At 45.8% G+C, this 26,921-nt stretch overlaps 3 protein-coding genes and 1 long non-coding RNA gene across 12 annotated transcripts in view; 2 read left to right on the top strand and 2 right to left on the bottom strand.

Moving 5' to 3' along the window:
• Positions 1 to 20,764, bottom strand: part of Fhos (Formin homology 2 domain containing) — a 57,212-nt gene extending 36,448 nt beyond the window's left edge. For all 4 annotated transcript variants that reach the window (XR_001453386.2, XM_015188658.2, XM_015188657.2 and 1 more), the window contains exons 1-4: positions 20,729 to 20,764; positions 13,108 to 13,158; positions 9,536 to 13,044; positions 9,338 to 9,416 (exon numbers count right to left, since the gene is read on the bottom strand). Coding sequence is in view for 3 of the 4 variants with exons in the window: in XM_015188658.2 (XP_015044144.2) it covers positions 9,338 to 9,416; positions 9,536 to 13,044; positions 13,108 to 13,158; positions 20,729 to 20,749 (3,660 nt within the window). In the remaining variant the exon portion in view is untranslated. The remainder of the gene's footprint in view (positions 1 to 9,337; positions 9,417 to 9,535; positions 13,045 to 13,107; positions 13,159 to 20,728) is intronic.
• On the top strand, positions 6,714 to 14,888 carry LOC117185145 (uncharacterized). Of its 4 annotated transcripts, none has more exons than XR_004470686.1 (4): positions 6,714 to 7,880; positions 8,269 to 8,496; positions 8,561 to 8,660; positions 14,732 to 14,888. It is a non-coding gene; the product is annotated as an uncharacterized lncRNA (long non-coding RNA). The 4 variants fall into 4 exon arrangements; XR_004470687.1 differs by having other exon boundaries at positions 6,714 to 8,110; XR_004470688.1 differs by having other exon boundaries at positions 6,714 to 8,114.
• On the bottom strand, positions 15,243 to 17,330 carry LOC4812713 (uncharacterized). Its single transcript, XM_003736133.3, has one exon. It carries the CDS (start codon positions 17,193 to 17,195, stop codon positions 15,453 to 15,455), a length of 1,743 nt encoding a protein of 580 aa, XP_003736181.2. The 5' UTR covers positions 17,196 to 17,330; the 3' UTR covers positions 15,243 to 15,452.
• A 5,245-nt stretch (positions 20,765 to 26,009) lies between the features above and the next one.
• Positions 26,010 to 26,648, top strand: LOC4812714 (uncharacterized). Of its 3 annotated transcripts, none has more exons than XM_001353057.4 (2): positions 26,010 to 26,151; positions 26,219 to 26,648. In XM_001353057.4, exon 2 carries the CDS (start codon positions 26,240 to 26,242, stop codon positions 26,522 to 26,524), a length of 285 nt encoding a protein of 94 aa, XP_001353093.2. In that variant the 5' UTR covers positions 26,010 to 26,151; positions 26,219 to 26,239; the 3' UTR covers positions 26,525 to 26,648. The 3 variants fall into 3 exon arrangements, with proteins under 3 accessions (XP_001353093.2, XP_033238766.1, XP_015044146.2); XM_033382875.1 differs by having other exon boundaries at positions 26,010 to 26,158; XM_015188660.2 differs by having other exon boundaries at positions 26,010 to 26,165.
• The last annotated feature ends 273 nt before the right edge of the window (positions 26,649 to 26,921 follow it).

Here is a 26,921-nt window from a genome sequence, read left to right as displayed (position 1 = left end):
CAAACACTTAAATATTTTACATTTTTTACATTTTCTTTTAGATTTGTGTATTTTATGCAATAAAATGTTGATGTTTCTGGCCATTTGTTCGATTTTATATGGGATTCACTGATTTACTGGATTTCCGCTTTTATCGAAATGAATGTTGGGAATAGGGTGGCTATATAGAAGGATATAAGAATACCATTTATTATTTACTATATATAAAGACGGTACTGAGATGTTGATTCGTGGTATAAACTTCCCTTGAGGGAAATGACATCATTTCCATGAAGTAACACAAGGCATTCTCTCTGTATGATTATGATGGCATTATTTATAAAATATACAAGGTTTTTTTTTACTTTTATCTGCAAGAGCACACCGTACATTTCTTGGAAGAGTTGATTTTTGCCTTCAGTTTCTGCAATTTGATGATTGGTTGAAACTTATGTTTGTTTTCCAATAATTTCAGGTATTTTTTGCCAAGTCTATGTGTTTTCAGGGACACTTTGGTGTCTTATTACAGAAATTGCAGCGGTTGCCGAATGCTGTACTTTGCCCCTCGTTTGGGATTTCGGATCAATTGATTTTCTGTGAATGATTTTAGCTTAATGCTTGGACTTCTTATGTTTCAAAACCGACTAAATACATCCATTCAGCAATGTATCTTCTTCAACAGCTAACGTATTTCCCTTAAAATTGAGGACGTATCAAATTCGCAAATCGATTTTCTTGGAAAATTGATAGCAAAAATTTATCAAAGAAATTAACTTATACCCTCCATCGGCAAGTGCTGCATTTCCAACAATCAATGAGCAAATAATCTTGGAAGTAGATATCATAGAAATGTAAGCCCTATTCCATACTTAAAGGGCAACAAACAAAATCATGAATCATACGATTGTTTGCCCCAAATGTTCTGCTGATCCGTTAATGAATGATTTGAAAGCAAAAGCATATAGATTTTCCATGAAAATGAAGCTCATGTTGTGGCTTATGTCTAATTTTCTTTATGAGGGCGCTCTTTTCACTCAACTGAGGCCCACATTTGAATAACAATCTTTAAGCGACAGAGCTGGAGGGGGTTTTATTTGATTTTTTTACAAGCTGTTGGCCTAATGAGCGACGCCAAGCCGCCACAAGACGATCCCAGATGAGAGCGGTGGGTGGGGGGATATAACCATCATTTTATAGTCTAATAAACAATGCGTTTTATCTGCGCCTGTGCTTTGGACGTGTTTTCACTTTGGGCCATGATAAATTGCATTACACACAGAGTTTTTTTCTTTTTTTTTTGTTTATTTGTATTTAAACATTTTTTTTTTTTTTGTGGCTTGTCTGCTGTGGCGATTGCATCTCCAAGAGACAGAAAGACAGGTAGACGACTGGTAGAGACAGTCGGCATTGCAGTTTCCACCATAAATCACCTCTGACGACTCATAATGCATACGAAAATACATAAAATTTATTGAAAATTGTAGCCACACAAAGTGTTTGTTGTTTGTTGGTTCAATGGTCAGAGAGACGCCTGTTAATTTTATGCAGATTTTATGCAACAAACCAGCGCTTAAATGTTGCACACACCGCCAGCCACCAGCCACCATCCACCAGCCAACGGCCGCCTGATAAATCGCTGATGGTTTGTCGGTTTTTGGGATTTCGGTTTACGGATTTGGGGGAGTGTCAAATGCCAGTCCCTCCGGACTCTGGACTCCGGACTCCGGAATTGTGTAGTGGCGAGTGAGTGTTAAATTATGGGGCTTGTGGCAAGGTCAAGTTGAGGTTTGATTGATTCGAAATGCAATTTCAAATGGGCAGCAATCAAAAGATGCCTCAAAAGAAATGGTAAAAAAAATAAAGAGTTGAATCCGCCTTCGCCTTGCAACAATCGATACGAATCAGGCATCAAGGTCGTAAGATTTCCCCATAATATGGGCTGATGCCGTATGCCGTAATCAATGATTATTTTTGTATTCTGCAATCCTGCACAACAAAAAACCGCAAATTGCAAGCCAAAGAAAAGCAAATCAAAATCAAGGCAACAGATCTGTTGCATCTCTGACGCAGGCAGGGCCTCCCCCGACTCTGGCCACGATTCGTTTTGGTTAAAGTTAATTGCTTTTATGGCCATAACCTTTTTTTATGATCGCACAATCAAACTACTTTGCATTTTATGAACCCCCTTCTGGCTCCTCCTTTGGCTGTAATCAACTTTTATGGCGCCCACCATTCAGAAAACCATTGAAAAGACATTTCGGGAAGCAGCGATAAAAATCACAGAAAATTTGTTCAACTCCCCTGATAAGTCCGAAGGGTCCCCAAATGTCAAGTTATCACTTCATTAGATGTAGATGGAGATGTAGATGGAGTTGGAAGTGGTGTTGGGGAATGTTAGGGATAGGTTTTGTTCAGGATAGGTAATGGACGGAGAAGTGAACTCTTTATTCCCATAAAATGTGGAGTGACAGCTTCTTTGATTGAAATATACCTATGGGTCGACTGTTTGTACAAGATTAAATTGTATTTATAACGAATTTACTCCGAGACGCGTACTCGAAAGTAAATCCAATATTGTGTGCCGTCTTTTGTTTATCCAGCACTTGAAACTTGAATGAAACTTTACAGTTAAAACGAGATAATTGAGATTTTGTAAAACAATTTACACAGATGTATTGTATTATGTTCTTATTGAGATATTTTCTAGTTTATTGAGCTTTTCCCCGACCTTTTCTCACAATTCTTTAACCATTTTGTGGTTTCTAAGGTACGTTCATGGTCTTAGCCCCATAAAAATCAATAGGAATACCTCTAAGAACAGAACCCTGACCCAAAATTCCGGACATCAACAACCAACAGAAGTTTTGACTGCAATTTCCATATGTCAATGCTAGACAGAATGCAGTGCATAGAAATATTGTAGTAAGCGTGTGAATCAGATCCATGTCAATGAAAGTGAGAAGAAATATCATGTTCGGACCCAGAGAGAGGCACCAAAAGAGAGGGGAAATAAATCAATAAACAACCGTAGGCTATGGGGGGGACCTTCGTGCTAATAGGTTATTTATTTCACAGTATGCATGTAACTGTAAGCTGTAGGGCACGGCTGTATATAGAGAGTGCCTTTGGGTGGCGTGTACTAAGCCACGGTGTGACCTCAATATCATTTGGCAAAGAGTGCTCGCTCGTTCGCTGAAAGAAACCAAACGCAACAATTTTTACCATTTTTTATGAGGGGTTTTTTCTCTTTTATTTTTTTTTTTTTGGGTGTGGTTGCACCACTAACACTTTCATTGTTTAGCCAAACACTTTATCGTCCAAAGTAGATACACACGTACATACGTAGTACATACATATACGAGAAAGATGGATAAGAGGGGAAATTACTCACTAATGCGCTTTGTTGTCTGCTGCCAACTTGATTGTTAGTTAATGAGTTGAAAGATAGTTTTTTCGAACAGATAGATAAGTCCCCCTGGTTTATGTAAGCTTTCGCTTACAGCCCACGCAATTGAACTTTAAGCCGATTACAGATCATATGGTTCGTCATTCAACTTAATTTGGCTTTAAGTTGAGAATTATAATTAGTTGTCAGTGGATGGGTTGATGTTGATGTTGATGTTGATGGACCCCCATCTCTGTGCCATCCATTCTCTAGCCGCTGTTCACCTTGACTTTGCATAGCGAACGAGCGAATAAGGGAACGAAACGAACGACTTCAGTAGCTAGATAAGCGCTCAAAAGATAACGCGAAAAACTAAGCACCAAACAAGAAGGAATGAGTGGAAAGACCGACTTGAATACCGACTACAAAATACCCATTAACCAATTACTGTTTAGGCTGAACAATGTTGAAAGGAGAATATTTGTAACTTGGTGGGTGAACTTCTGTATCTTAATGCGAACAAAATATATTATAAATTAAGTTAACCCTTTTCGATATCAATATACCCTTTGCACTTTGCACAGGCAATTATGGGTATAAAAAACTCCACCAAAACAGAAACAAAGAGAACGAGCGCAGCAGAGAAGCAGCGGCAGCGGCAGCGGCAGAATCGTAAGCAACATCAAGGAAGAGAGAACCATTTGAGGGCAAACCCATTCTCTCTCTCTCTCTCTCTCTCTCTGTTCCCCCACCCACCCCTTTCAACTACTGTCTTAACTAAGTGCTGGATGGTGTTCTCTCTCCGCCTCTCCCTCTCCCGCATCATCTCTTTGCAGCACAATTAAAAAAATTGGATTAGCGGCTGCAAAAAAAGCTTGAGCTGAGAAAAGAAAAGAAAAGCAAGATAATAGAGTGCAAAGCGGCGACCGCTAAACCCAGAGAAGAAGCGAGCGAAAAAAAAAAACTAAAGCCAAATCTGAAGTGTCTCGCGGTTGGCACGTCAACAGGCGGTCGACGTCGACGTCGACGTTGCTGTCGCTGTCGTCGCTGGCAGATTACGCCGGCAGATAATTAAAATCGTAACTACGTTTACGGTGGTGTCCGCACAGTGGGTGCGCTAGGTATGCGCTAAAAACAATTGAAGGGAATCACAATTGGGCCACAATCACACAGATCTGGGCCAATTTTTGGTTACGAACTGTTCCTTCCGTCCTCTATTATTCCATTATAAATGCTATCCTCCTTAGATACTCTCACATTTTGCACAATTATTTCCACTGACGTTGCACTGACTTTCACAGCCCACTGTAATTTGCACATGCCTGTGTCTATGGCTAAGTAGAAGCGAGGCGAAGCTCTCTTTCTGGCAAGTACTTCGTACTTCGCACTAGCCGCGTTGAAAATGAGGTTTTTCTTGCCCCCACTAACCCCTCGCAACAGCTGCTCTTTTTTTGCACACTAGATATAGAGCTGAGTGAATTAACTCATTCTTATTTCGCCATAATAAATTCCACAGCATTCATTATTTGCATATTAAAAGGTAAATAAAGAGTAGAGCAGCAGAAGAGTAAGTTTTTGCTTTAGTTTCGGTTTTAGTTGGGGCATGTTGGGGCCGTCTGTTTTATGGGGTAATCATAGGGTAATGCAATTCAAACTAATTGAGCGACAGCTGACAGAATGAAGGAAGGTACTATGCGGGTACTATGTGGAGCGGTACTAGATGATAATTTGCTGTCAATGATTTTTGGGTCAACAGGTGATAGATGGCCCACGAAATGCAGCTTTCATAGGGTAAAGTATAGAAAGTGATCTTCTGGGAGACATATTTTCCCCTTGGGCATGCAATTTTCCTTAATGATTGCAAATAAATTACATATTTCTCTCCTCGTAATTTGCCAAAAATTGAACGCCAACGATATGCTTCCTTCTGGCCCCAACAAAATGACCGACCCACAGAGTGCTTCCCTGGGAAGACTCGTCTTGTATCGAGATTTATTTGCACAATTCCGGTTTTTGGATATTCCTTTGCCTCTCCTTTAGAGTCTTTTTTGTGTGTGTATATTTTCACTACTATTTGCTCATCTCACAGGGACAGGGGACAGGGGACAGAGATCCTCAATAGGAGCCCGAACCTGACGTTTCGTGAGAGCCCTGCACTCCATAACGAAGCAGCGGCCAAAGAGGATGAGCAGACAAGGAGAGCGAATGAGATGGAGACAGGCACGACAGCTGTTTCCCGCTGAAGAACATTTGACACTGAGATTTTTTTTTGTTTTTTGAAGAAGCAGGGGCGCCCACAGTGGAGCACACCATTCGAAAAACATAAAAAAAAAAATTGAAGATTGTCCATTGACACTGACACAGTGACACGCAAAAAAATCAATAGTATTTCAAAACAAATTGCAATTTTAGCAGAGTCCGTCGTCTAGTTAACATTATTAACCATGTTTATGCCTCTTCCTCGATTCGTTTTGCACAATTATTTCCCACTTTATCGGCTATTTTGTATTTCGTTTGATTTTTCGCTAAACACTTTGGATCTTTTTAGTATTTCCAATTACCATTCCGTTTGTTGGTTAAAATATCATAAATGTTGCCAACAACAACACGCAACGGACGAGGGGTAACCAGCAATAGCGGGGGTGCGCGTATTTTTACGTTTTTCTTAACTCACACGACACGCGACAAGCAGCGGAGGCGACCGGACGGCGACGACTAAATTCGAGCGTGCTCGGGGAGCAACTGAAAGCCCCAAAATGCCGTGGAGCCGCTGAAGCTCCCAAAGTGGAAGAAGGCAAGCAACAAAAGTGCAAGAAGACGAAGAAGAAGAAGCACGGGCAAAGTGTAGTGGTGTGAGAGAGAATCAGCCAAAGCCAAAGCCAAAGCGACGGTGAGCGAGAGAGCGGGAACAACAACGTAAGCAGCCATAGAGACGATAGCCAACGGTGCATTTATACAAGGTAAGGCGGTACTCTCTGTTTTGTGATAAATGTTAAATGATTTGTCCATGCTGCATGTTATTTTTCCTGATCATATGAACCATATCATCGTCTGAGAAAATCTCTCTCTCCCTCACTCTCTCTCTTTGCTCGCTCTGTGTGCTCTCTGCAGACCGCAGACCTTGAAAATAAAATCTTTTGATCGTTTCTTGGGAATGACTCACCTTATATTCACACACACCTTGCGTTAGCCGCGTAAGACAAGACGCGGACGTTTGGGTTACGTTGCGTTACGCTACGTAAACCTCTTGAGGCAGGTTGGATTGCGTGCAGGTGTGTGTGTGTGTGTGTGTGTATGTTTGTGCCTGTGGCCAGGCTGCACCTTCCTGCAACACGTTGTTGCTGCGTTGAACTGCAGCTGATAGTCGATTTTCAGGGCCTAAAAATAGCCCAGGCTGCGCGTGTGCCACAATTTGGCTTTATCGTTGATTGAGCGTTAGCCTATCATTAGCTGGACATTCGCTGGGTGCATACTCCTATGGGTGTGTGTGTGTGTGTGTGTGTGTTTGTGTGGAGTGCAAAACTTCATTTAGGACGGGGGGACAATGTATTGCATTTTGGGAGCGGGCCAGAAAGAGTTATACATTCAATTGGCAGCCATGCGTTTAACGGTGGGGCCAACACATTCGATATGCCACTTAATGGCCAATCGATTGCTTCAAATGCCGATTAGGCTTGGCGATAGAGTAAATAATTTAGTTTGTTTTTATAGCCGGTGGATTGTTTAATGCGACAGTTTAAGTGGGTTAGAGGTATTTAAATTGGGTTAAAGCTTCGAGGAGTATGACATTAGAGTGCTTGTTTAATAATCATTACATTCGAGTAATACATATGTATGTACATATGTGCTTCCGTTAAAGAGGGAAAGGGAAAAACATACGTCCACAGTTTCCTTCTACGCTCAAGAGTGAGAGGGATGGATAGATAAACACACAGCAGCAGCTTCAATGTTGCATATTTTCCCAGAAATAAAACTTAACACTTCACATCTAATGGGAGTTTCCCCAAGTTCAGAGTCAAACAAATGTCGATTCAGACTTCAAATATGTTAAAACTACAACATAAATAAAAAAAACGAGCTTGGGTTGTCTTCGGAGACATGATAGTACACGAACTGATAATAGAGTTGTCACCCATTGCCTTGAATAACAACAATGCAAAGAAGACGACGAGAAAGAATGATCAAAAGAGAGATGGATAGCAACGGGAAGATGCAGAGGAAAAGACAGACACCGCACAGTATTCAACAGTGGAATGGAGGAACAGACATCAGACAGATCTGACTCATCCGCGAGTGTTTTGTATTGTTTTCCACCCCATTAAAATTGTGTCTCTTTTTCCTTTGAGCAATTATTTGCGCGATAAACGAAACTAAATGTCTTTTATAATGTAATTTGGTTAATTTTTTGGCGTGTTTTTTTGCTTTGGTTTTCACGCATCAATGCCGTTTGGCTATTTTGGGCTAGCGATTCATGCGAGAGGCAGAGACAGACGCAGCCACCGATGGAAGTTCAGAGGTGAGAAAAGAATTTGCGAGAGAGCGGGACAGATTGACGGCGGTTCAGAGGTGACAACAACAGACTTTGTCTAGTGCGAGATACCTCGTACCCCGCCCCACCCCTCATGCAAAAGTTGAATGGACTTTCGATTTTTAATGTTCGACGGAGACTTTTTTTATGGCCACATTTGGCAGCACAAAGTCAACAATTTTGCGAGTACATAAGCAGCGAATCGAATACACACAAACGTATGTATGTACATATAAATATTTGCAATCTCCCTTTGTTCCCTCTGTTAAATGCTAACCCCACACAGTGGTGGGGTTACTGGAATTTACAGTTATCTTTGCTCTTTCCCACTTGATTTGGCTTTATATTCATGTTAATTGCATTATGACCCATTTAGCCGGGAGTCTCTTCTTCTGAGATTCCCTTGTTGGCGCGAACCCATCCCATCAAACTGGAGCGCAGAACCGAGATCCAAATTCGCCGGGAAGCGACCCGCTGACTGCCCCGCAGACAGAATGTAATTAAGTGGGAATTTTTGCGTGATTTTTATACCCTTTGCTGGTGGGGGGCTATGGCACTCACGACGGCTAAAGACATCTCGACTACTCTATAAATGTGAACATATGTATGTAAGTATTATTTAGTACATATGTTTTAAAGCTCGCATTTATAAAGCTGTGTATTTCTAGGAAAACTAATCGAAGGACTGTACTGCAAGTGGGCCGGCACCCAAACCAACTCTTAGTTTACATTCATTTGCTCCGAAGTTATATAATTCTGCATAGAAAAGTGAGTCAGTCAGATTAACAATACCCTTTTACAGGGTATTTCCAGCCAGTACTAGGTTTTATGTGTTTTTTCCTTTTGCTGTTCCGCATTTTGTTCTGGCATTTTTGTGCGCATTGTTGTTAGTGTGGGAGTGAGAGCGCACGAGAGCCTGCGGATGGCGGCCTACGGCTGACTCACAGGGCCCCCTCTCCCTTCCACAAACCACCAGAGATCTCAGACACTTGAGGACTGCTGTCATTCGGGACCGAATCTGGCGCGCGAGAGAGATGCCAGATTCTGATAACTGAAGAATTGGGTGTGAGCGAGCGCACCTTGACTGGCCCTGCCTCTGCGTTGCCCTTTGTCATATGAGCCTACAGCTGCAGTACAGGGTAATTGATACAGTGGGTGTCATAAGTCCTGCCGATAAGGCCATTGAATGTGAAAGGCAGTTCGGGAAGGTGGGGCATCATCAACCGAATGACTAGATGTGAGTAAGGGCTTCTGCTGATAAGTGACTAGCTAATATGCTCTGCCTATATCAGGAAAAGTGAGTAAGGGTATCTGTATAAATAAACAAAGGCGTAGGCGTCACGATAGATATATCGTAACAAGACGAGACGCCGGGCAGGCTGCCAAAAAGCCTGCAATCTGCTTAGAAATCAAGAGTGGGAGAGAGAGGGTGGTGAACCACTTACCCTCCGCTGCTGCTGCTGCTGATGGTGCTGCTTTGGTGGCTCGTAAAAGTTGCTGCCATTCTCCAACCACTCCACGTCTCTGCAAGATCAAAATAGAGAGAGAGAGAGTGCATTAGCAACCACATGTTCGACATTCACCACACAACAAACGACAGAAAGCACTCTCTCTCTCGGAGCTTTCGCTCTCACGCTACTCACCTTTGCATGCGCTGGATGACCGGCCGCTGAGCGGTGCTATCGTGGATGCGCACCTGATCCGGCGTGATCTCCTCCAGGAGGAACATATTCTTGCTGGCCAGGGAGGAGCTCTCCTCCAGCAGGAACATATTCGTGCCGCTTTCCGGCGTCGCATCGCTGCTGCTGTTGTTGTAGAAGAGCGGACTGAGCGGCCGGCAAGCGCCACCCAAAAGCTCGTCGATATTCTGATGCCGCGAGATGAAAAGCTTCTCGCCGGGCCGCCTCACCTGTGGGGAGAAGCGTGGCTGCAGCGATGTCGGTGGCGCTGACTGCGCTGCCGGCATGTGGGCTCTTCCCATTGGAATGTTGTCGTAGGGCGAGGGACAGCGCGGTCGCTGCTCTGTCGGCACGGGACTGGCGCACTGCCCCAGTGGCGGCGGGCGTTCGGTGTAGGAAAAGTGGAAGGAGCTGCTCAGCTCGTGTGGCGTGTCCAGTTGGTGCTGCTGCTGCGGATTCCTGCGCCTTTGATCTGTCTCATCTCTGGCCTGCTGCTCCTCTTCCTCCTCCTCGTCGCTGCTGGCGTTGGCAGCGGCAGCAACTGCAACTGCTGCCGACTGCGCTGCTTCTGGCTCGTCCTGCAGCCACCAGGCCCGCTCTCCCGACTCCCAGTGCTTGATGATGCAAGGCGGGGGTGTGGGTGGCTTCACTGGCGGTGGTTCCATCTCTTTCTCCTTCTCTTTTTCCTTTTCACTGTCCTGCCACCAGGCCCGCTCTCCGGACTCCACGCGTTGGACATTGAACAGCTTTTTGGTGGGTCCGGACATCCACCAGTGCTTGGGTCCCTCGTCGCTGTGGCTTTTCGAGTTGGAGCTTTTGGAACCACTCGGTAGTTTCAAGGTCACCTCCACATGCGTCTCATTGTTGTTGTTGTTGTTGTTCTCGTCCTCGTGGTAGCCATTTGAATGGAGAGGGGACTGCAGTTGCAGGGGGGATTGGGGCAGAGATCGGGACTGCGGCGGTGACTGTGGCAGGGAACGGGTCTGAGGTGACTGCGACTCCATCTTTGCCTGAGACTGGGGCTGCTGTTCCTGTTCCTCCTCCAGCCACCAGGCATCCTGCTCCGGTGAGATGCGGCTCCTTGGCATCTGCTTGACCTTGGATATCGTCTCCAAGTCGTGATCCTGGCTACTCCAGTGACTGGGATCATCGTCCAGCGGGTTCAGAGTCTCCTCTGCCAGCGTATCATCATCACCCTCATCATCCGCCTCACTACGGCGCAGCCACCAGGCCTGCTCCTCACCGGAATCAATGTGCCGTAGCCTATAGGGAGGCATTTCCCCGTTCTGATTGTTCTGATCCAAAGCGGAGGCTGTGTTTATCTGGAGACTGGTGTCCTGCCACCAGCTGGGCTCCTCTTGGCTGGGGTCCTGCTCGGAGGTGGTGCTCAGGCTGGTGTCCTGCGTGGTGGTGGTGGTGCTGCTGCTGCTGATCGTCGTTGGGGTGGTGGCAGTGGTGATCCTTGTGGTGGCGGGACAGCGCGTACTCGAACTGGGGGTCGTCAGTGGGGATCTCGTTGAGGTATTCGCTTCGCTCGTGGGCGTCGTTTTTGTCGATTTCGTTCGCGGTTCGTTCGTGTTAAGATCTGTGGCCAGACTGATCGATGGTGGGGCCTCCGGTTCCCCAGAGCTCTCCGAGCTTTCGAGGAAGATCGGTTCACTATTTGCGTCTTGCTGACGATTTGCGAAAAAATTCGACACCGACGAGAGCTTCTGCAGACGACGCGTTTGTGGCGATCGGTGCGGTGGTGGTGCCGCCACCGGACTCTCATTCGGTTGGGGATCGTGGCCCTCTAGTGAAGGTGACTCAGGTGCTGGCGTATTCGATTTGCGGCTATTTTGGTTGGGCAACGATTGGCCGGCATTGCCGGCAACGACCTTGCCTTCTTTGGGCGTCTTCTTTTTGCTCTGTTTTTTAACGGTCTTCACCCGCTGCTCGCTGTCCGAGGCGGAGGTGGAGGAGGCGGCCGCGGAGGACGTCGATGTGCTCTGACGACTACCCGTTGAGGAGGACGTTTTGCCATTGCTCAGCTTGGAGCTCTTCTTTCCGGAGGAGCCAGCCGAAGCCAGACTCCCCTCAGAGCCCGCACTGGGCGAGCGTTCTAGTTGGGCAGACCCTCCATTGGTCACCACGTCCTCGGACTCCCCGCCACTGGGAGTGCGCGATTTGCGCGGCCTGTCCGTGGGTCCCACATTCAGGGAGCTCTTGCGGAAGTCCTTGTTGGGCCATTTGACGGCAGAGCTGCCCGAACTGGAGCTGGAGCAGGTCTTGGTGGGTGATTCGCTTTTGGTGGGTGCTGCTGGTGGCTTATTGGCCAAATTCTCCACGGAGGACTGACGTGAGGCATTCAGACGTATGGCCTTGGGCGGAGAGAGCTTCGATTTGCTGGCGGAGGCGGAGGACGACTTGGCGGAGCTCCCATTACTCAAGGAGCCATTACTCTTGGACGGTGGACTGGGGACCTCCGCTGGTGACTGTGACTTCCCCTCCACGGAGGGGGACACGGACTTGTTGGACAGCGGACTGGCACTGTAACGGAGGCTGCTGATCCGATCCCTGTGCGGGCTGTAGGTGGAGCTGAGGCTGCTGCTGCCACCGCTGTACCGCAGATATCGCGTGGAATCGTCCATCCTGTCCGATTGGATCTCCTTCTCCAGCATCTGGCGGGGCTTCGTCGATCGCTGGATGGTCTTCTCGATGGTCTTGGCAATGTCGATGCGGCGCGTACGCTGGACGGTGGTACTCCCCGGTGGTGTGGGCGAAGTGGCACGCGTAACCACCGACACGGAGACGAAGGTTTCCTCGGGCTGCAGGTCCTGTGCAACCTTCTTCTGTTCCTGCTCCTTCTCGGGGCTGGCCTGCTGTTTGCCCTTTGGCTCTTCCTCCCTGGCCTTCTCTGGGGGACTTGCGGTGACCTCCTGCTCCTTCTCCCTGCTGGCCCTGGCTCGACTGGCCGTTCTCGCATGAAAGTCGCTGGTGGTCAAGTAGGAGATGGCACTTCCATTGCTGCTGCCATTGCTGATCCTTGAAGCGGCGGGGCCAAAGCGACTGCCGTACCCATTCCTCGCACCCGACGACGAGGAGGAGGTCGAGGTGTTTCCACTGCGATATGTGGCCCCCAGTTTGCTCCTCCCGCTGTCGATGACTGGACTCGGATCCCTCGATTTACCTCGATTCGTGTGCTCCAGGGCCACGGGACTGGGATCCCTGGATCTGCCGTACTTTCCCAGCGTGCTGCTGCTCGTCCCAGCTCCCCCCGTGTACCGCTTGATGGGACTGGTCCGCTCGCTGGCGGCCGTCTCCTTGGGCTCTGTCTTGGCATAGCGACTCACGTAGCTGGTGACGGGCGGTGGGGCTGCCGATGTGGGTGGATCTCGCTTGAGGCGGTATGTCCCGCCCGAGAATGATGGTCTGTAGGCGCTGGGCGTGGCCAGGGAACTGTAACGCGATGTGGAGTCGCCTCCAGCTCCATACTGTGGGGCGAGAGAGGGTGAAAGTGAGTGGGTGAAAGGTGAGTGTATTATTAATAGACTCACCGAAGAGCTGCCTGTTTTGTAAGAGCTGCCCAGGCTGGACTTCCAGGGTGTCTGCAGAAGAGAAGGGAATTGGGATTATTCGCTAATGGTTTAAGATTTGTGTTTATTTTGGAAAACAACTATTATACCCCCTTCAACGTGCTCTTTTACCATTATATCTATCTTAACTTTAAATATTTTTTGTTAAAAGCTCGCACACACAATAAGATATATTTGATCCATCCATTTAACAATTTTCATGAGAATCGAACCACCTCTAGATTAAACAGATATGATATTACAGCTTCAGCGTCTCCTCGTATACCTCATTCTCATTCTCTCATTGAGTATTTCTAGTCTATTAATTTCCATGTACATATTCTTTTGTATATTCTTGGTATTATTCCTCGAAATCTTCATTCTCTTTTCTCATTGAAATTGAAATTGATAGGGGAAGGAATCACAAGGCATGGCTTTGATTGATTGGCGCACTTAGACCATAACAACAATTGACTCCCGGCATCCACCCCCCCTCCTGTTCGAAGGGGCCAACTTTCTCAATGAGTTGTGCACTCGACAATTATTCGCACACATTTCATCATCATCATCAGGCAGCCACGCAGTCAGGCAGCCAAGCAGCCACGCAGCCAGGCATCCCATCTCAGGCATCATCATCAGTCGCCGCATCAGCCTCTGTCTGAAGAGAACATCAACACCATCAGACGATGCCAAAGAATCTCCCCCAACTTTTCCCATTGGATCCCCAATGCTATTTGTATTTTTGGGGGCTTCTGCTGCTGCTGCTTCTTTGAACTCGCTTCAATGCATTTTCCCTTGCCTTTGGCTCTATTTCATTTTCAATTAAATGGCGCTGTAGCACGCGTTTTTCAATTAATTTGGACGTGTAAACAGATTCATTTCGATTATTTCAACATCTGCCTTCTAATCTCGACCGAGCCTCGGCGGGCATTAGAAAATCTCTCGCCCTCGTCCTCTATATAAAGCGACAGAGACACATCTTGGCCACGAGCATACATACATGCAGATGTACACATAAATATTTAGAGAACCCCCGTGTTCAGGTGGATCCAGGGGGACAGACAGATAGAAAGGCAGACGGACAGACCATTTAATATTGCAAAATTCATGTCGACTTTTTATAGATTTTTGGCACAGCAAAAAGATCTTTTGCACCAATTAATGCAGCTGATATTTAATGAGCAGTTGAAATGCTGTTGAACCCCCACTAAATTGACAGAGACACGAGCAATATTGCCGCATTATACGAGTGGAAAGCAGCATTGTACAAGACTTTGTTTGAAAACATTTAACAGTCATTTATTGTAAGATATATTCAATTTTTGGGATATTTTGGAAGACATTTTGGCTGTACCAGGTAACTGTCCAAAGAATGAAAAAAATCCCATCTTATATACCATTTTATATCATACTAAGCAATTCTAGAGTAATCTAATACCTTTCTTTGTGATCATTTCCCAAGTAAATGATGGAATGTTCCATTGAAAATTCCTTAATTCAAATAAGTTTCGATCTGAATGAACCCCCAAGTGGCGCCAAGTCCCCCTCAAAATCTCCCATGACATATATCAGAACAAAGAATAATAATAATCTTGAATTCTTCCAGCGACCGCCCAATGAGAGAACTAACAAAGACAGAGAGAGGAAGCCATGAGGACGGATAGAGAAGAGGAAGCCGGAGAAGACTGAGAAGAGACAGCAAGACAGACAGTGTCGGCTAATTGTTTTCGCTCAGTGAAATGGAATGCCAAATACACAAATAGCCCCAACAATGTGCAAAACAAGCAAACGGAGACGACACTCAACATCAGACTCAACCGGAGAAAAGTCTGGGGATAGAGATAGATGTGGATGTGGATGTAGATGTGGATGTGTCTATGGATGGATCGTCTCTGGAATGAGCTTGCCATGCTGGCAGCCCCGCTCTCTGGAGTGGAGTGCGTACTTCTCTGACAGCGTTATTATGCGGACTCAATTAGGGACGACCCCAGACACCAGGATGCGCTATAAAGCGCCTGTCTGTCAGTCGACCGAGTCTATAAAGCACACATAAACCACTCGCAAGCTATAACTACGAAATATATGTATCTATCTATGTATCTGCGAGTCCAACGATCTCAAGTATTCGCGTGCCATGCGTCCGATGTCTGCCAGACATATGATTTATTTATAAACGCTTTTTCTACATTTCGCTCTGTCAAAAGTGTCGAAAAATGCGTTTTACAAAATTCAAATGTGTTAAGAATTATACAAAATAAAAGTGAAAATGAAAACTACACAAAAAGATGTGCTTGATGTGGCCATGTGGACAGATGAGGCTGTCAAGCTCATGCCGAATCAGCTCCAGGCTCTTGTTCGTCTTCCCGCATATAGGCGAAGTCGTCGTCCGATGCCTTGTCCTGGTTCATCTTCATTGGCTGCCGGTGTGGCGGCTTGGTGGTGAAGGGTCCATTGAAGTTCACATAGATCTCGTCCGGTGAAGTCAGATCTAGGCCGAGCTTTGTCAGATCTTCCCCAAACACCAGTCGGGTGGTCTCCGGATGGGTGTGGGTAGCCCGCATGGCCGCGAGTAGACCCACAACCCCATATTGATCTAGGATCATGGAACTGGGAACGTTAGTGAAGACTCCATCGGCATTGCTCCGAATGCCTTCGCTCTGGGAAGATGGCTTGGGCGTCGTACGATGGGACTCATAAGAAGGCTGCCCGAAGATGTCCGAATACGAGGGCAGTGTCGGCATGCGGCGGTACAGCTCTGGAAAGAGCTTTAGCTCCCAGTCCTTCGCACTGTGGCCAAACATAAAGGCGAAGGTATCGTTGGGCACTGCCTTGCGTGACGATCCCTGGCCGTCGGACGTCTCTGGCGAATAAACACCACTGATTGGCTTTTCTGCAGCTTCTGGCACCTGGTACTGGGCATATTTCGGATCGATGATATAGGATGGCAGTTTGAAGATTGCCTCCATGTCGACGTGTGGCTTCAGGTTGCAGGTTGCAGGTTCCTCGTTGAAGGGTGGATCCTCGTTGAAGTCTGGCATCTGGTCATTAATTAAATCCTGTGGGCGGTAACAGATTGTTTCGGGGTCAGAGAATGATCCTTGGTCGCCGAGTGGCTCCTGATCATCGAGTGGCCCCAGGTCGCCGATTGGCTCCAGGTCGTCGATTGGCCCCAGGTCGCCGATTGGCTCCAGGTCGCCGATTGGCTCCACGTCGCCGATTGGCTCCAGGTCGTCGAGTGGCGCCAGGTCGCCGGGTGGAGCCAGGTCGCCGATAGGCCCCAGGTCGCCGGGTGGAGCCAGGATGCCGGGTGGAGCCAGGATGCCGGGTGGAGCCAGGATGCCGGGTGGAGCCAGGATGCCGGGTGGAGCCAGGATGCCGGGTGGAGCCAGGATGCCGGGTGGAGCCAGGTCGCCGATAGGCCCCAGGTCGTCGAGTGGCGCCAGGTCGCCGATTGGCTCCACGTCGCCGAGTGGCCCCAGGTCGCCGATAGTCCCCTGGTCGCCGAGTGATGCCTTGTTGCATAGTGGCTCCTGGTCGGAGCTACTGATCTCCTGCAGATGCAAGATTGATTCCTTGACAGATACCTCTAAAGTCGACTCATGGATCGACTCTGGGGTAGAGTCAATGCCACAGGTCAGCTTCTTGTCATCGACTGAATGCAGGACGTCAGGCGAAGAGATCTGGTCGGGGTTCGGCTTCTGTTCAAGCTGCTCCACGTCGCACCTTGGCACCTTCTTGGGGACACGGCTTAAGGCCGGGACCAGTGTCGGCTTCTTGAAAATGAACGAAGTCGAAGTCTTCTTTGCCAGCATCTGCGGCAGCTTTGCCTGCTTTGCCAGCTTTGGCATCTGTTTGGGCTTCTGGTTAGATTTTTCGGTTTTTTCAGAGCTGGACTTTTTCTCATTTTTGTTTTTCGAGCCGCTGGCGGTGCCACTGGCGCTTTTGCCTTTGCTTTTGCTTTTGTTATTTTTTTCTTTAGTCTTTTGGCTGCTAATTTTGTTGATGTTGTCGTGCGTCTTCTTGCGCAGCATTGCTATCGATGCGGCATTTCCGTGATGACGACGTGGCATGGCTGCGTTCTTACTTTTCTAGATTACTTGTAGATTGTAAAAATTGCCTGGGAATGTGGCAGTATTTGTGCTTTTTCGAATTTGTATTTTTTTTTGTAAGTAAAGACAAACTAAAACGATTTCACAGCACGCTTTGATAACAATACTATCGAAAGTAGTTTCAACACTTGGATACAGTGCTGTAAACGAATATAAATTTCTTACCATTTTCTTCTTGGTGAAATAATGCATTTTACTTTTGTACAAGAAGGAATTATAAAAATAATATTTATAAAAATATATATATGGGATGGGATAATAATGGGAGCAAACGTTCAATCTTCAAATATTTTTTGAGCTGCAAGGCGGTGGAGAGCGTGATTCGATAGCATTTTCCTGTAGTAGGTATTTTCAACACTGGAAACAGTGTTAGAATACTACATATCAGCTTTTTCTCACATTGTAAACAAAGTATACGTAATTTAAAAAAAGAAAAAAAAAGCAAAAACCATGAGCGACAACGACAAAATTAAATTTGATGATACTTTGGAGCGTCCCAGCTTCGATCCCAAGGATCACGGCCTAGACAATTCCTTCCGTCTGACACGCTTTGCCGCCGTAGCGGCAGCTGGCTGCAAATTGCCACAGAATACTCTTTCCAATGCGCTTTTAGCATCGGGTCTCGCCAAAGAGCGGGAGCCGGAAACCGTGGTTCAAGATAAGATGCTTCCGGTCGCATCGGTTGTGCCCCGACTCGGCATCGGCTACGATTGCTCTGTGATTCCGCTGCGAACAGGCGTATACTGGCTGGTGCAGGCAACCAGCCTCTTCTACCCCATTATCGATGATCCCTATGTGATGGGCGAAATCGCGTGTGCCAAGGTGCTCAACAATTTGTATGCCATGGGCGTCAGCGACTGCGACAACCTGACGATGATGCTGGGCGTGAGCAACAGGATGACGATGCAGGAGCGCGATGTGGTGCTCCCTTTAATTTTGAGCGGCTTTAGGTTCCGCGCCTCTGATGTTGGCGCCCCAATTACTGGAGTCCAGACCATAGCTAATCCCTGGTGCTTCCTGGGCGGAGAGGCCTCGTCTGTGTGCCAGATGGACGGGTTCATTGAGCCGGGATACGCTATCGACGGCGACGTCCTGGTTCTGACCAAGCCCCTGGGCACACAGCTGGCCCTCAATGCGTACCAGCACATCACCGGCAAGGGAACGCGCTGCAAGCGAATGCAGCTGAAACTCACCGACGAGGAGGTGCAACAAACCCATCGCCAGGCCATCAAGTGCATGTCCCGCCTCAATCGCGTGGCCGCTGGTCTCATGTTCAAGCACAATGCCCACGGGGCCACCCACATTGGCGAGCTGGGTCTCCTGGGGCATGCCCAGCACCTGGCTTCTCTGCAAAGGAACGCGGTGAGCTTTAGCATTTACAACCTGCCGTTGATCAAGAATGTGGAAAAGTTGGCCAGGAGCATCGTCGACGCCAATAACAAGCTGTTGCAGGGTCGGGCCCCCGAACATTCGGGAGGTCTGTTCATCTGCATGCCACAGGAGCAGGCTACTGCCTTCTGCAAAGATCTCAAGAGGCTGGATGGCCATTCGGCCTGGATCATCGGATTGGTGGAGAAGGGAAACAGGACCGCACGCCTAGTCCAGAGCCCTCGTGCCATACCAGTGAAGAATGAATAAACTCTGTTACATTTTTTAATTAATTCACAATAAAATAAACTATGAAACATTAAAATTGTCCAAAGAATTTCACAAGTGGGAAGGGTTACGATTCCAGCTTCGAGTTCCGAGAGCCTTGCTTCCAATTGATCTGAGATTTATTCCTCGAGTCTTACAGGATTGATGGGTCTATCGCTGCTCCCCGCTCAAGAGTCCCATTCGCTTCGAACAAATTGCATGGAGATTCACACTTTGTTAATTAATTAGGTGGTGCGTGCTCCGCGGCGGCTCTCACAGGGAACTTTCGACTTTATGCGTGTCATAAATATTTACAACTTCCTTCTGGCCATAAAAATCTTCAACAAAGTACCAAAAGCCAGGAACACCAACAAGAACACAAGAACACAAGAACTCTGACTGCGTCACCCGTAAAAGAAGCACAGAAACTATTTTTTCCAACATTTATAGACCCAAAGATTCTAAAAATAATTGGGAACTGATGCTGAAAGAGATCTCGGTGTAGAGGTTGGAGTAGGAGAAAGGTGGACTGCTGATGGGAGAGATGGAATGGAGACTTGTTGTTTTCCGGCCATAAATTGATTGGTTTATTAGTTTGAGAGGGTCACAAAAATATTTAATTGATTTATGCAGCGTCGTGTCAGAAGACGGCCCTCAACTCATAAAGTTGATGTCTAGGAACAAAAGGATGTAACGAGCGGAACATGAATGGAATCAGAGGAGAATCTTCCCAGGGGATTAACGACTTGAATGTTAGGCCAAATTATAGGAACATTGCCCTTACACCCAGAGAAAAAAGCGCTGACAATCGATTAGATGAGACTTAAAAATGTATTCAAAGAGATTTGATCAGAGTGTGGAAATTGTAAAAAGAAAGTGTTTCCATTTAAATTTAGATTCTCCTACAAATTGAATATATTATATGCTAGGTTAGGTTAGTCCGGACGGCCCTCAGCGGGGCCACACATAGGAGGCCATTATGGCCCTTAGTTATCCGGATAGGGGGGTACAAACAGTCGGGGTATTGTTTATGGGACTTTTTCGCATAGGTCAGTAGTGGCTGTGGCGTTCTCTTGGAGGCTGCTATATACTAGATAAATCACTTTTATCTAAATGATTTTTGATATTTTCCATGAACAGATTAAGATTGCAAAAATGAATGATACAAGTATACTCTTACACCGTCAGAGAGTTAATCTACAGCCATTTATTATAATAACACTGACATTGACTGCTCAAAAATGCATCAAAAAATCAAACAAATATAAAATATTTGAAAATATATACTCTCCCCATGAAAAATAAACCAAAAATCAAGTTAAATCATTTGAATCCACTGCCAGAAAGATCATCAGCGTACATTGTGCATATACACATAAAAGTGATTAATTCAAGCTCATTCATTTGCCCATTTGTACGTGTACTCATTCATTCGTTCTCTCATTCAGATTTTACAAAGAACCCAACCACACCTAGGCACAGCATAATTTGAGATGCTGCCTGGAAAATGAGAGCAATTAACTGGGCAAAAGTCAGACAATGAGCAAACTTTTAGGTAAATTGTTTATCAATGGATCTGGAGGCACAAAAGCACACTCACAGATACGCAATAAAAGCAAGCTCATAGATACATTTAATCTGGCTACGTGTGAGGTAAGGCAACAAATTAGAAATAAACAAAAATCTGTGGATGGTAGGAATTGCAAAAACACACAAAAGCGCACAGAACACCAAGAGATCGCGGTACACAGATACACTGGGAGGGATCACAGATACATAGCGGCTACACGGATACCCCAGACACAGATGCAGTGCGGATACAGACAGTTGGCTCGGCATTAACTTGTACGATTACTTACATAACTGCGATAGGAAGACATTACGTTGTTGTTTTTGGCGAGCGATCGCTGCCGCCTTTGGAGTAATCAGAATTCTATCAGATACTGAAATCTGTATAATTTATTTCGGTTTATCTTCACTGGGGCTTTCCTTTCTTTTTGCTGGTAATCCAATCTGGCACACACTTGTCTGCGACGAGCGAAAAAAACAAAATACACCACTATCTCGAACCACTGACGACAATTACGAAAGCGTATCTGTCGGATGCATGGGGCGGTCGCCGCTCAATTGCAATAGATGCAAAATAAATTAGATACATTTACTGAATTCGCGCGCGTGCGACAAATATTTCTCTCCCTCTCTGTCTCTCTGTCTCTCTCTCTCTCTGTCGATTCTTGACTGTGTTTTCCTTTTCGATTTTCTTGCTTTCGGCCAACTTTCTTTTCATTTCTTTATATATCTTTTTGTTTTTCGTTTTTTCGCCGCTCCGAGATTGGGATCTTTGTGTGTGCCACTTTACATAATCCGCCGGCACGCACCGGCCAGGTTGATATACATATAGATACTGATGTATCTAGAGCTGTAGAGCCAGAGAGCTATATAGAGAAGGTATGGTATGGTATGGTATGGAGCTATAGAGCTATAGTGCTCCTCATCCTCATCCGATCTATTTGAGAATGCAGCCGGCAAATGCGACGACACGGGACGGGACACGGGAATCAGATGCGAACGATGCGATGCGATGCGATGCGCGTACGGCGGACGACACGTCACGAGGCGTTTTATTTATGCCTTGATATTTTTCTTATTTCCCATCTCCACCACTTTTCGTCCGCCCCACAACTTTTGTTTCCTTTTATTTCATTTTACTTTGGGAGCAGGCAGGCAAGCGGCAGGCAGGCAGGCAGGCAGAATGTTGAGATTTTATTTATAAATTTAGCAACATTTACACACACTCATTCTCACTCACAGATTATTTTGTCGCAGAACGCGAACGCGAACGATGCGATTTTTTCGGTATTTTCAGTTTTTCAGTTTGAAATTTTCCCGATTTTCCGTTTTGGCCCGAAGCGTGTGTGCGACTCGGCGCGTTGTCAAAGGAAAACTGTCTGGCCCGGCCGCTGGGAAAATATATATTTTCTTGCCGAGATTTTCCCTCGCACTGAACACTGCGTGAAAAGCTGAGCAGAGAACAGTCTCTCGTCTCTCGTCTCTTGTCTCTCTCCCTTTCTCGCGTTGGGTGTTGTGCGTGTAGTATTTTCGGCAGGCACGAGAGCAGCATAGCGGAGAGATCGCCGCCGATCGCCTCCTCCTCTGTCGATGATCGCTGCGTTTGTAAATTGCAATAGAGAAATAAATAAAAGTTCTTAGAACACTCTCCCAGCAAAGGGTATCAGCATTATGAAAAGACTGTTTGGTATACCTTGAGGATGATCCGGATCCGGATCACGAAGGATGCAGGATGGGATCAGGGTACCAAAATGCTCTTCTTCTGCACCACCAATAGGTTCACGAATATTTCATATAAAATATATTATATTTATAATGATAATGATGACATTTACTCCAACAACAGATATCAATGGAAAAGTGGTCACAATTTACCACATATTTTACAACCAAGCTACTACTGCTGCTCCATTTAAGGACATACATATCAATACTACCAAAATAAACATATCATCCATAATTGTACCGGTTTTTACATTGATGATCCTCTATCCCAAAGAAGAAATAATTATTTCCCGCTTAGAGTATTCCCAGGATCGGCCGATGGCTATCTTCATGATTTCCCCAGTATTTCCCGTATGTATGTATCTATCTGCTCAGGCGTATATCTGGCAGAAATCGGCCAACCCGGCTATATGTACTGCTTCCCTTTCCTTTCCTTCCATTCGTTTTCTACAAATTCTTGTAATGCTCAAAAGTGTTTCGCATTTATATCTGGGCTATGGAATGAACAGCATCATACTCGTTGATATGGTTCCTTGCCCATATTCCCATCTATAATTAGATAAATAATTTAATTCAAATATATTTTTGTCTTTGGGTGACTAATCGATGAGTGGGCCAACCCGCAGATGGAGGGGAAGATGCACAAAATGTATCCAGCACAAACAAAAACAAAAAAGTATCTCAAACAGTGTGCAGCAGATGATAATTGCCGCCAACAGATACAGATGCAGTCTGTCATGTTTCGGTCGGCCAGGGAGGCCTTCACTCGACGAGGGGTTCTATGAACTTATGAATGAGATGATGAACTGTCCCTGTCCCACCCGTCCCAACGGATTATGATTTATTTTTTTGGGCTAGGAAAATACGATTTACCTGTTGACCTGTTTGCATGATTATGGGATTGCCATGGAAGCTCCTTGCTAATTCCACATCCATTCAGATTCCCACTAGCTCAGGTCATGGCGCCCAAGAGCTCTGGCATAGTTTCTGTACACACATTCACGCCCAGCGCCCTCCCCCCCCCGGCATTCTGGCTCATTTGTGCATCGCAGACATGGACCCTCCCCAAAAAAGAATATATCACAGATATCATACTGTAGACAACGACACATACTGGGTATATGCTGATATTTGTTCTGGTTTTAAAAATAAAAATCTTTGTGCCACTTTTGCAGTTGCCGCTGCCGCTGCCTCTGGCAGTCACCGGAAGCGTGCGGCTAACAAAGATGACGTCTAAACAGAAAATGAAACGTGGAATTCGTGGGTTTTTAGTGAAAACATTTAAAACTAAATATGCGCAAAATGCCAAAAACCATTCAAATGAAAGATAATGCCTTGCCCCAAGCCATCCAATCCCATAAATCAGAATGGGCGACAGAGATACAATACTAAAAGTGGGATATAGGTACATATATGCATCCAAAAGGCGGCATCAATGGGCTAATAGCAGGCCAGCCCCAGGCAAAGTGGCTCGACACTTTGACGAAAGACATGCCAGAGTAAGAGTGCAGTGGCAGTGGCAGGAGCAGGGAAAGGGAGCATCGGGAGCAACGGGAGCAACTGCGGAAGGGGGGCCAAGACTTAACCCAATCTGACCGACAGATACAAATAGCTTTCAGCGCTGCATTAAAAAATATAAAAGATCCACAACAGGCGTGTGCATTTCGCATGCTTTCCACAAATATTTTCATTTTCCCAGTGCGTGCTGCAGGCGGAGACGCCAACGCCAACGCAACCCAGAAAAAGCCGAAAACTCTGAAAGCTGAATGCAAACAAATCAGAGAGAGAAAGACAGAGAGAAACACCACTGAGAACTGTATGGATGAAAGGACTATAAGATACCCTGTAGCCAGGAAGCCTAAGAGAGGCTGATTGCTACTAAATCTGACAGTAATAATGATACAAACAGGATAATAATAGATATTCAAGATACTCTCTGAGCCCTGGACCCTTCCCATATCCATAAAGCAAACGCTTTATTCTGCCTGTTACAATATGCCCATTTAATATCCCTACAAGTAGCAGGGTATGATGAAAAAAACAGAAAACTAGAAATGAATTTTGGGCAGGCAATAAAAAGAAATACACCGACAGCCATAAAAGTCAGACCCGGCAATCCCCGGGAGCAACAGTCGGGGCAGCTACAAGCCAGCAGTGAGCGAGGTGCACACACACTGCGGTCGGTCAATCATACTGATGTTCACCAGAGTTCCAATGGGATCCAATGCGAGATCTCTTCTCCATCTCCATCTCCATCCGCATCCCAGTTTCCCAGATCTCTGGCCTGCTCTGCTCTGCTCTGCGGCTTTCAATCATTTTGTGCGCTTCTCAAATTTGTAATTTATGTCTGGGGCCGTTTGGGGGCGTGCCTCCAGCGACAGATTATGCAATGAAACGATGCAAACGCTAGTTAATAAAACGAATGGTGTGCCGGGGCAGGGGCAGGGGCAGGCATCCTATGGGGAGGAGGGTCAAACAAATGCAATTTGTTTGGTGGCACATAAAATCCAAATAAAAGACGAGAAAATTGTTTTGTTGTACGCAAGGCGGAAGAGATTGGTTTTGGGACTCTGAAGTGTTTATTTCCATCTCTCTTTGAGTAAATTTTAAATTTCTAAAGGCACTATAAATGCCAGAAATTATATTAAACAAAATCACGTTTTATGTATTGAACCATGTGCCAATTTTCCATTATTTCGTATAACATATGGAAAAATTCAAGGGAAATCCGATTCAACAGGCGGTTTCCCCGTATGGCACGCGCATGCCATAAAATATTTCCTTGTCGTACATCAAAAAGTATTCCTTGTGGGGTCGGACTTGTTCTGAGATTCTGCCCTGTCACTGCCAAATAAATACCATAGACCCCCCCCCCCCACCAAATTGTAGATAATTATCGCTTTTTATTTTTATTTATTTTGTTGTAGTTTAGTCTTTTATTTACATCCCATTTTCCGCTCTGCTGTCGGCGGCTGCTGGCTGGCTGGCTATTGCCACATTTTCGTCTCGCATTTTTCCACATTTTCCACGGCTCGCGTTCTGTGTGCTAATATATAATTTAAATATTGTATGCTGCTGTTCTTAACCAGCCTCACTGTGTGTTGCAATCTGCGAGGGGCCTTTTGTTTGCTTTTCCGACACAAATTTTGGTTTCACGATGGACTGGGGATTTGATCGCTTTTTCAAGGTTGCATTTGGCTGGAGCTGTTGTTTAGAAGTGTGTGTCTGGGTCTCAAGTATTTTTCTTGTGGCTCTTTCATGAAAATATTACGTATACGCATTGCGTATACGCGGTGCAGGCAGTGCCAGAGTTTAGAAGGGGTCTTGGGAGTTAAAATTGACAACCAAACTGTTCAAGAATGTATGTTAAATCTATTCGATCCATGGGTATCATCTTGAAGCATTAAATCTTAAATCAATTATTTCCTTTGGAAACCCCTTCTAAACTTATGCCACTGCCTCGATCGATCTTAATCGGATGCAGCTTGTTGATTTTTGTAGATATTTTTTTATGGGGCGTACTTGGGAATAGCTTATGTCTGAATGCGCGGAAAGGCAACTGAAGAGGCGTTCTATTATGCTCCATTTGAAGTGGATTCTAATTCGATTTGGCAAGCACTGACAGTTTTTTTCCTGCGATTTGCTTGGAATCTACACATTACAACATATTATAAACAGGGGGTCTTTGATTCTAAACAATTTTCCAAATCAAATATTGCACACCTAACCGCCAAAAAGGAAAAAGCTTATAGCCCAAAACTTTCGATCGAGAAATAGTTGTAAGAACTTTTGGCAAGTGTTGCCAGCTGAAATCGGTTTTATATACGTGTCTGTCTATATATATCATTTCCACCACAAAGGCAGGCGAAAAATGCGAGGAAAACAAAACGACAAGGCGGAACGCGAAGAACTCGCGAAAATGCGAAAATAAATCGAAAGAAGCAGAAGTAAAAATAAATTCGGGAAATTAAGAAGAAGCCCCAGAACTGTACGGAGTGTGTGGTGATAATTGAGAGATTAATCAGAGTCCAGGAAATTGATATACTTTCCCCCAGAACACGGGAACTCTCGTTAAAATGGTACTGCTCTTGGTGCACCTGCGGCGACTCATTCTTCTGCTGACCGTGGTCCACCTGTGCGGTGCGGTGTTCCGGCGCCTGATCACCGAACGACACCACGCCTACGTCCTGCAGCCCTATGGCTTCCACGGAGTGGGACGCCTGCGGAGTGGCAGCTGGTTCAAGGAGCCGCTCCATGTCCAGTGGTGGGCCTATATATACACCTGCTACGGCTATTTGGTGCTGGTCAACTATGTCAATATGCGGCGGCTGACCAACCTGATTGAGTTCTTCCTGAACTGATACTCGTACTGTTTTTCGATCGATTTTACTTATTTTTAATCTATGTATGGTATAGCTAAAGACGCAAAAATGTATTGTAGGCCCTGGACTTAACAAATAATGGATGACCGATATTTCAGATATGGATATGGCTACTTTTTACTTGAATTCTTCATTAGTTTTTACGAATAAAAGATAATGCTGGGGGATACTGGGGGGCACGATCGAATTGAACAAGATTTTTGTTCTTTACTTTTACATCTCTTCTACATATCAATGCTGCTTTGACATGCTTTCTACGTAGATTTTTAAAAGCAGCGGCCAGCGCCATCTACATGAGTAGTAATGAAAAACAACCAAATGTTTCAACCATGTAGTGCACAGGTTTGCCGCAAACTGCAGCAGCGCCACTTTAGCG

Source organism: Drosophila pseudoobscura, chromosome X (genome assembly GCF_009870125.1).
Source record: "Drosophila pseudoobscura strain MV-25-SWS-2005 chromosome X, UCI_Dpse_MV25, whole genome shotgun sequence".
NCBI lineage: Eukaryota > Metazoa > Arthropoda > Insecta > Diptera > Drosophilidae > Drosophila > Drosophila pseudoobscura.
This window is presented reverse-complemented; position numbering and strand designations above follow the sequence as displayed.

Bases quoted from the DNA above. Each gene is read 5' to 3' on its own strand.
- LOC4812713 (XM_003736133.3), bottom strand. From the start codon at position 17,195: ATGCCACGTCGTCATCACGGAAATGCCGCATCGATAGCAATGCTGCGC.
- LOC4812714 (XM_001353057.4), top strand. From the start codon at position 26,240: ATGGTACTGCTCTTGGTGCACCTGCGGCGACTCATTCTTCTGCTGACC.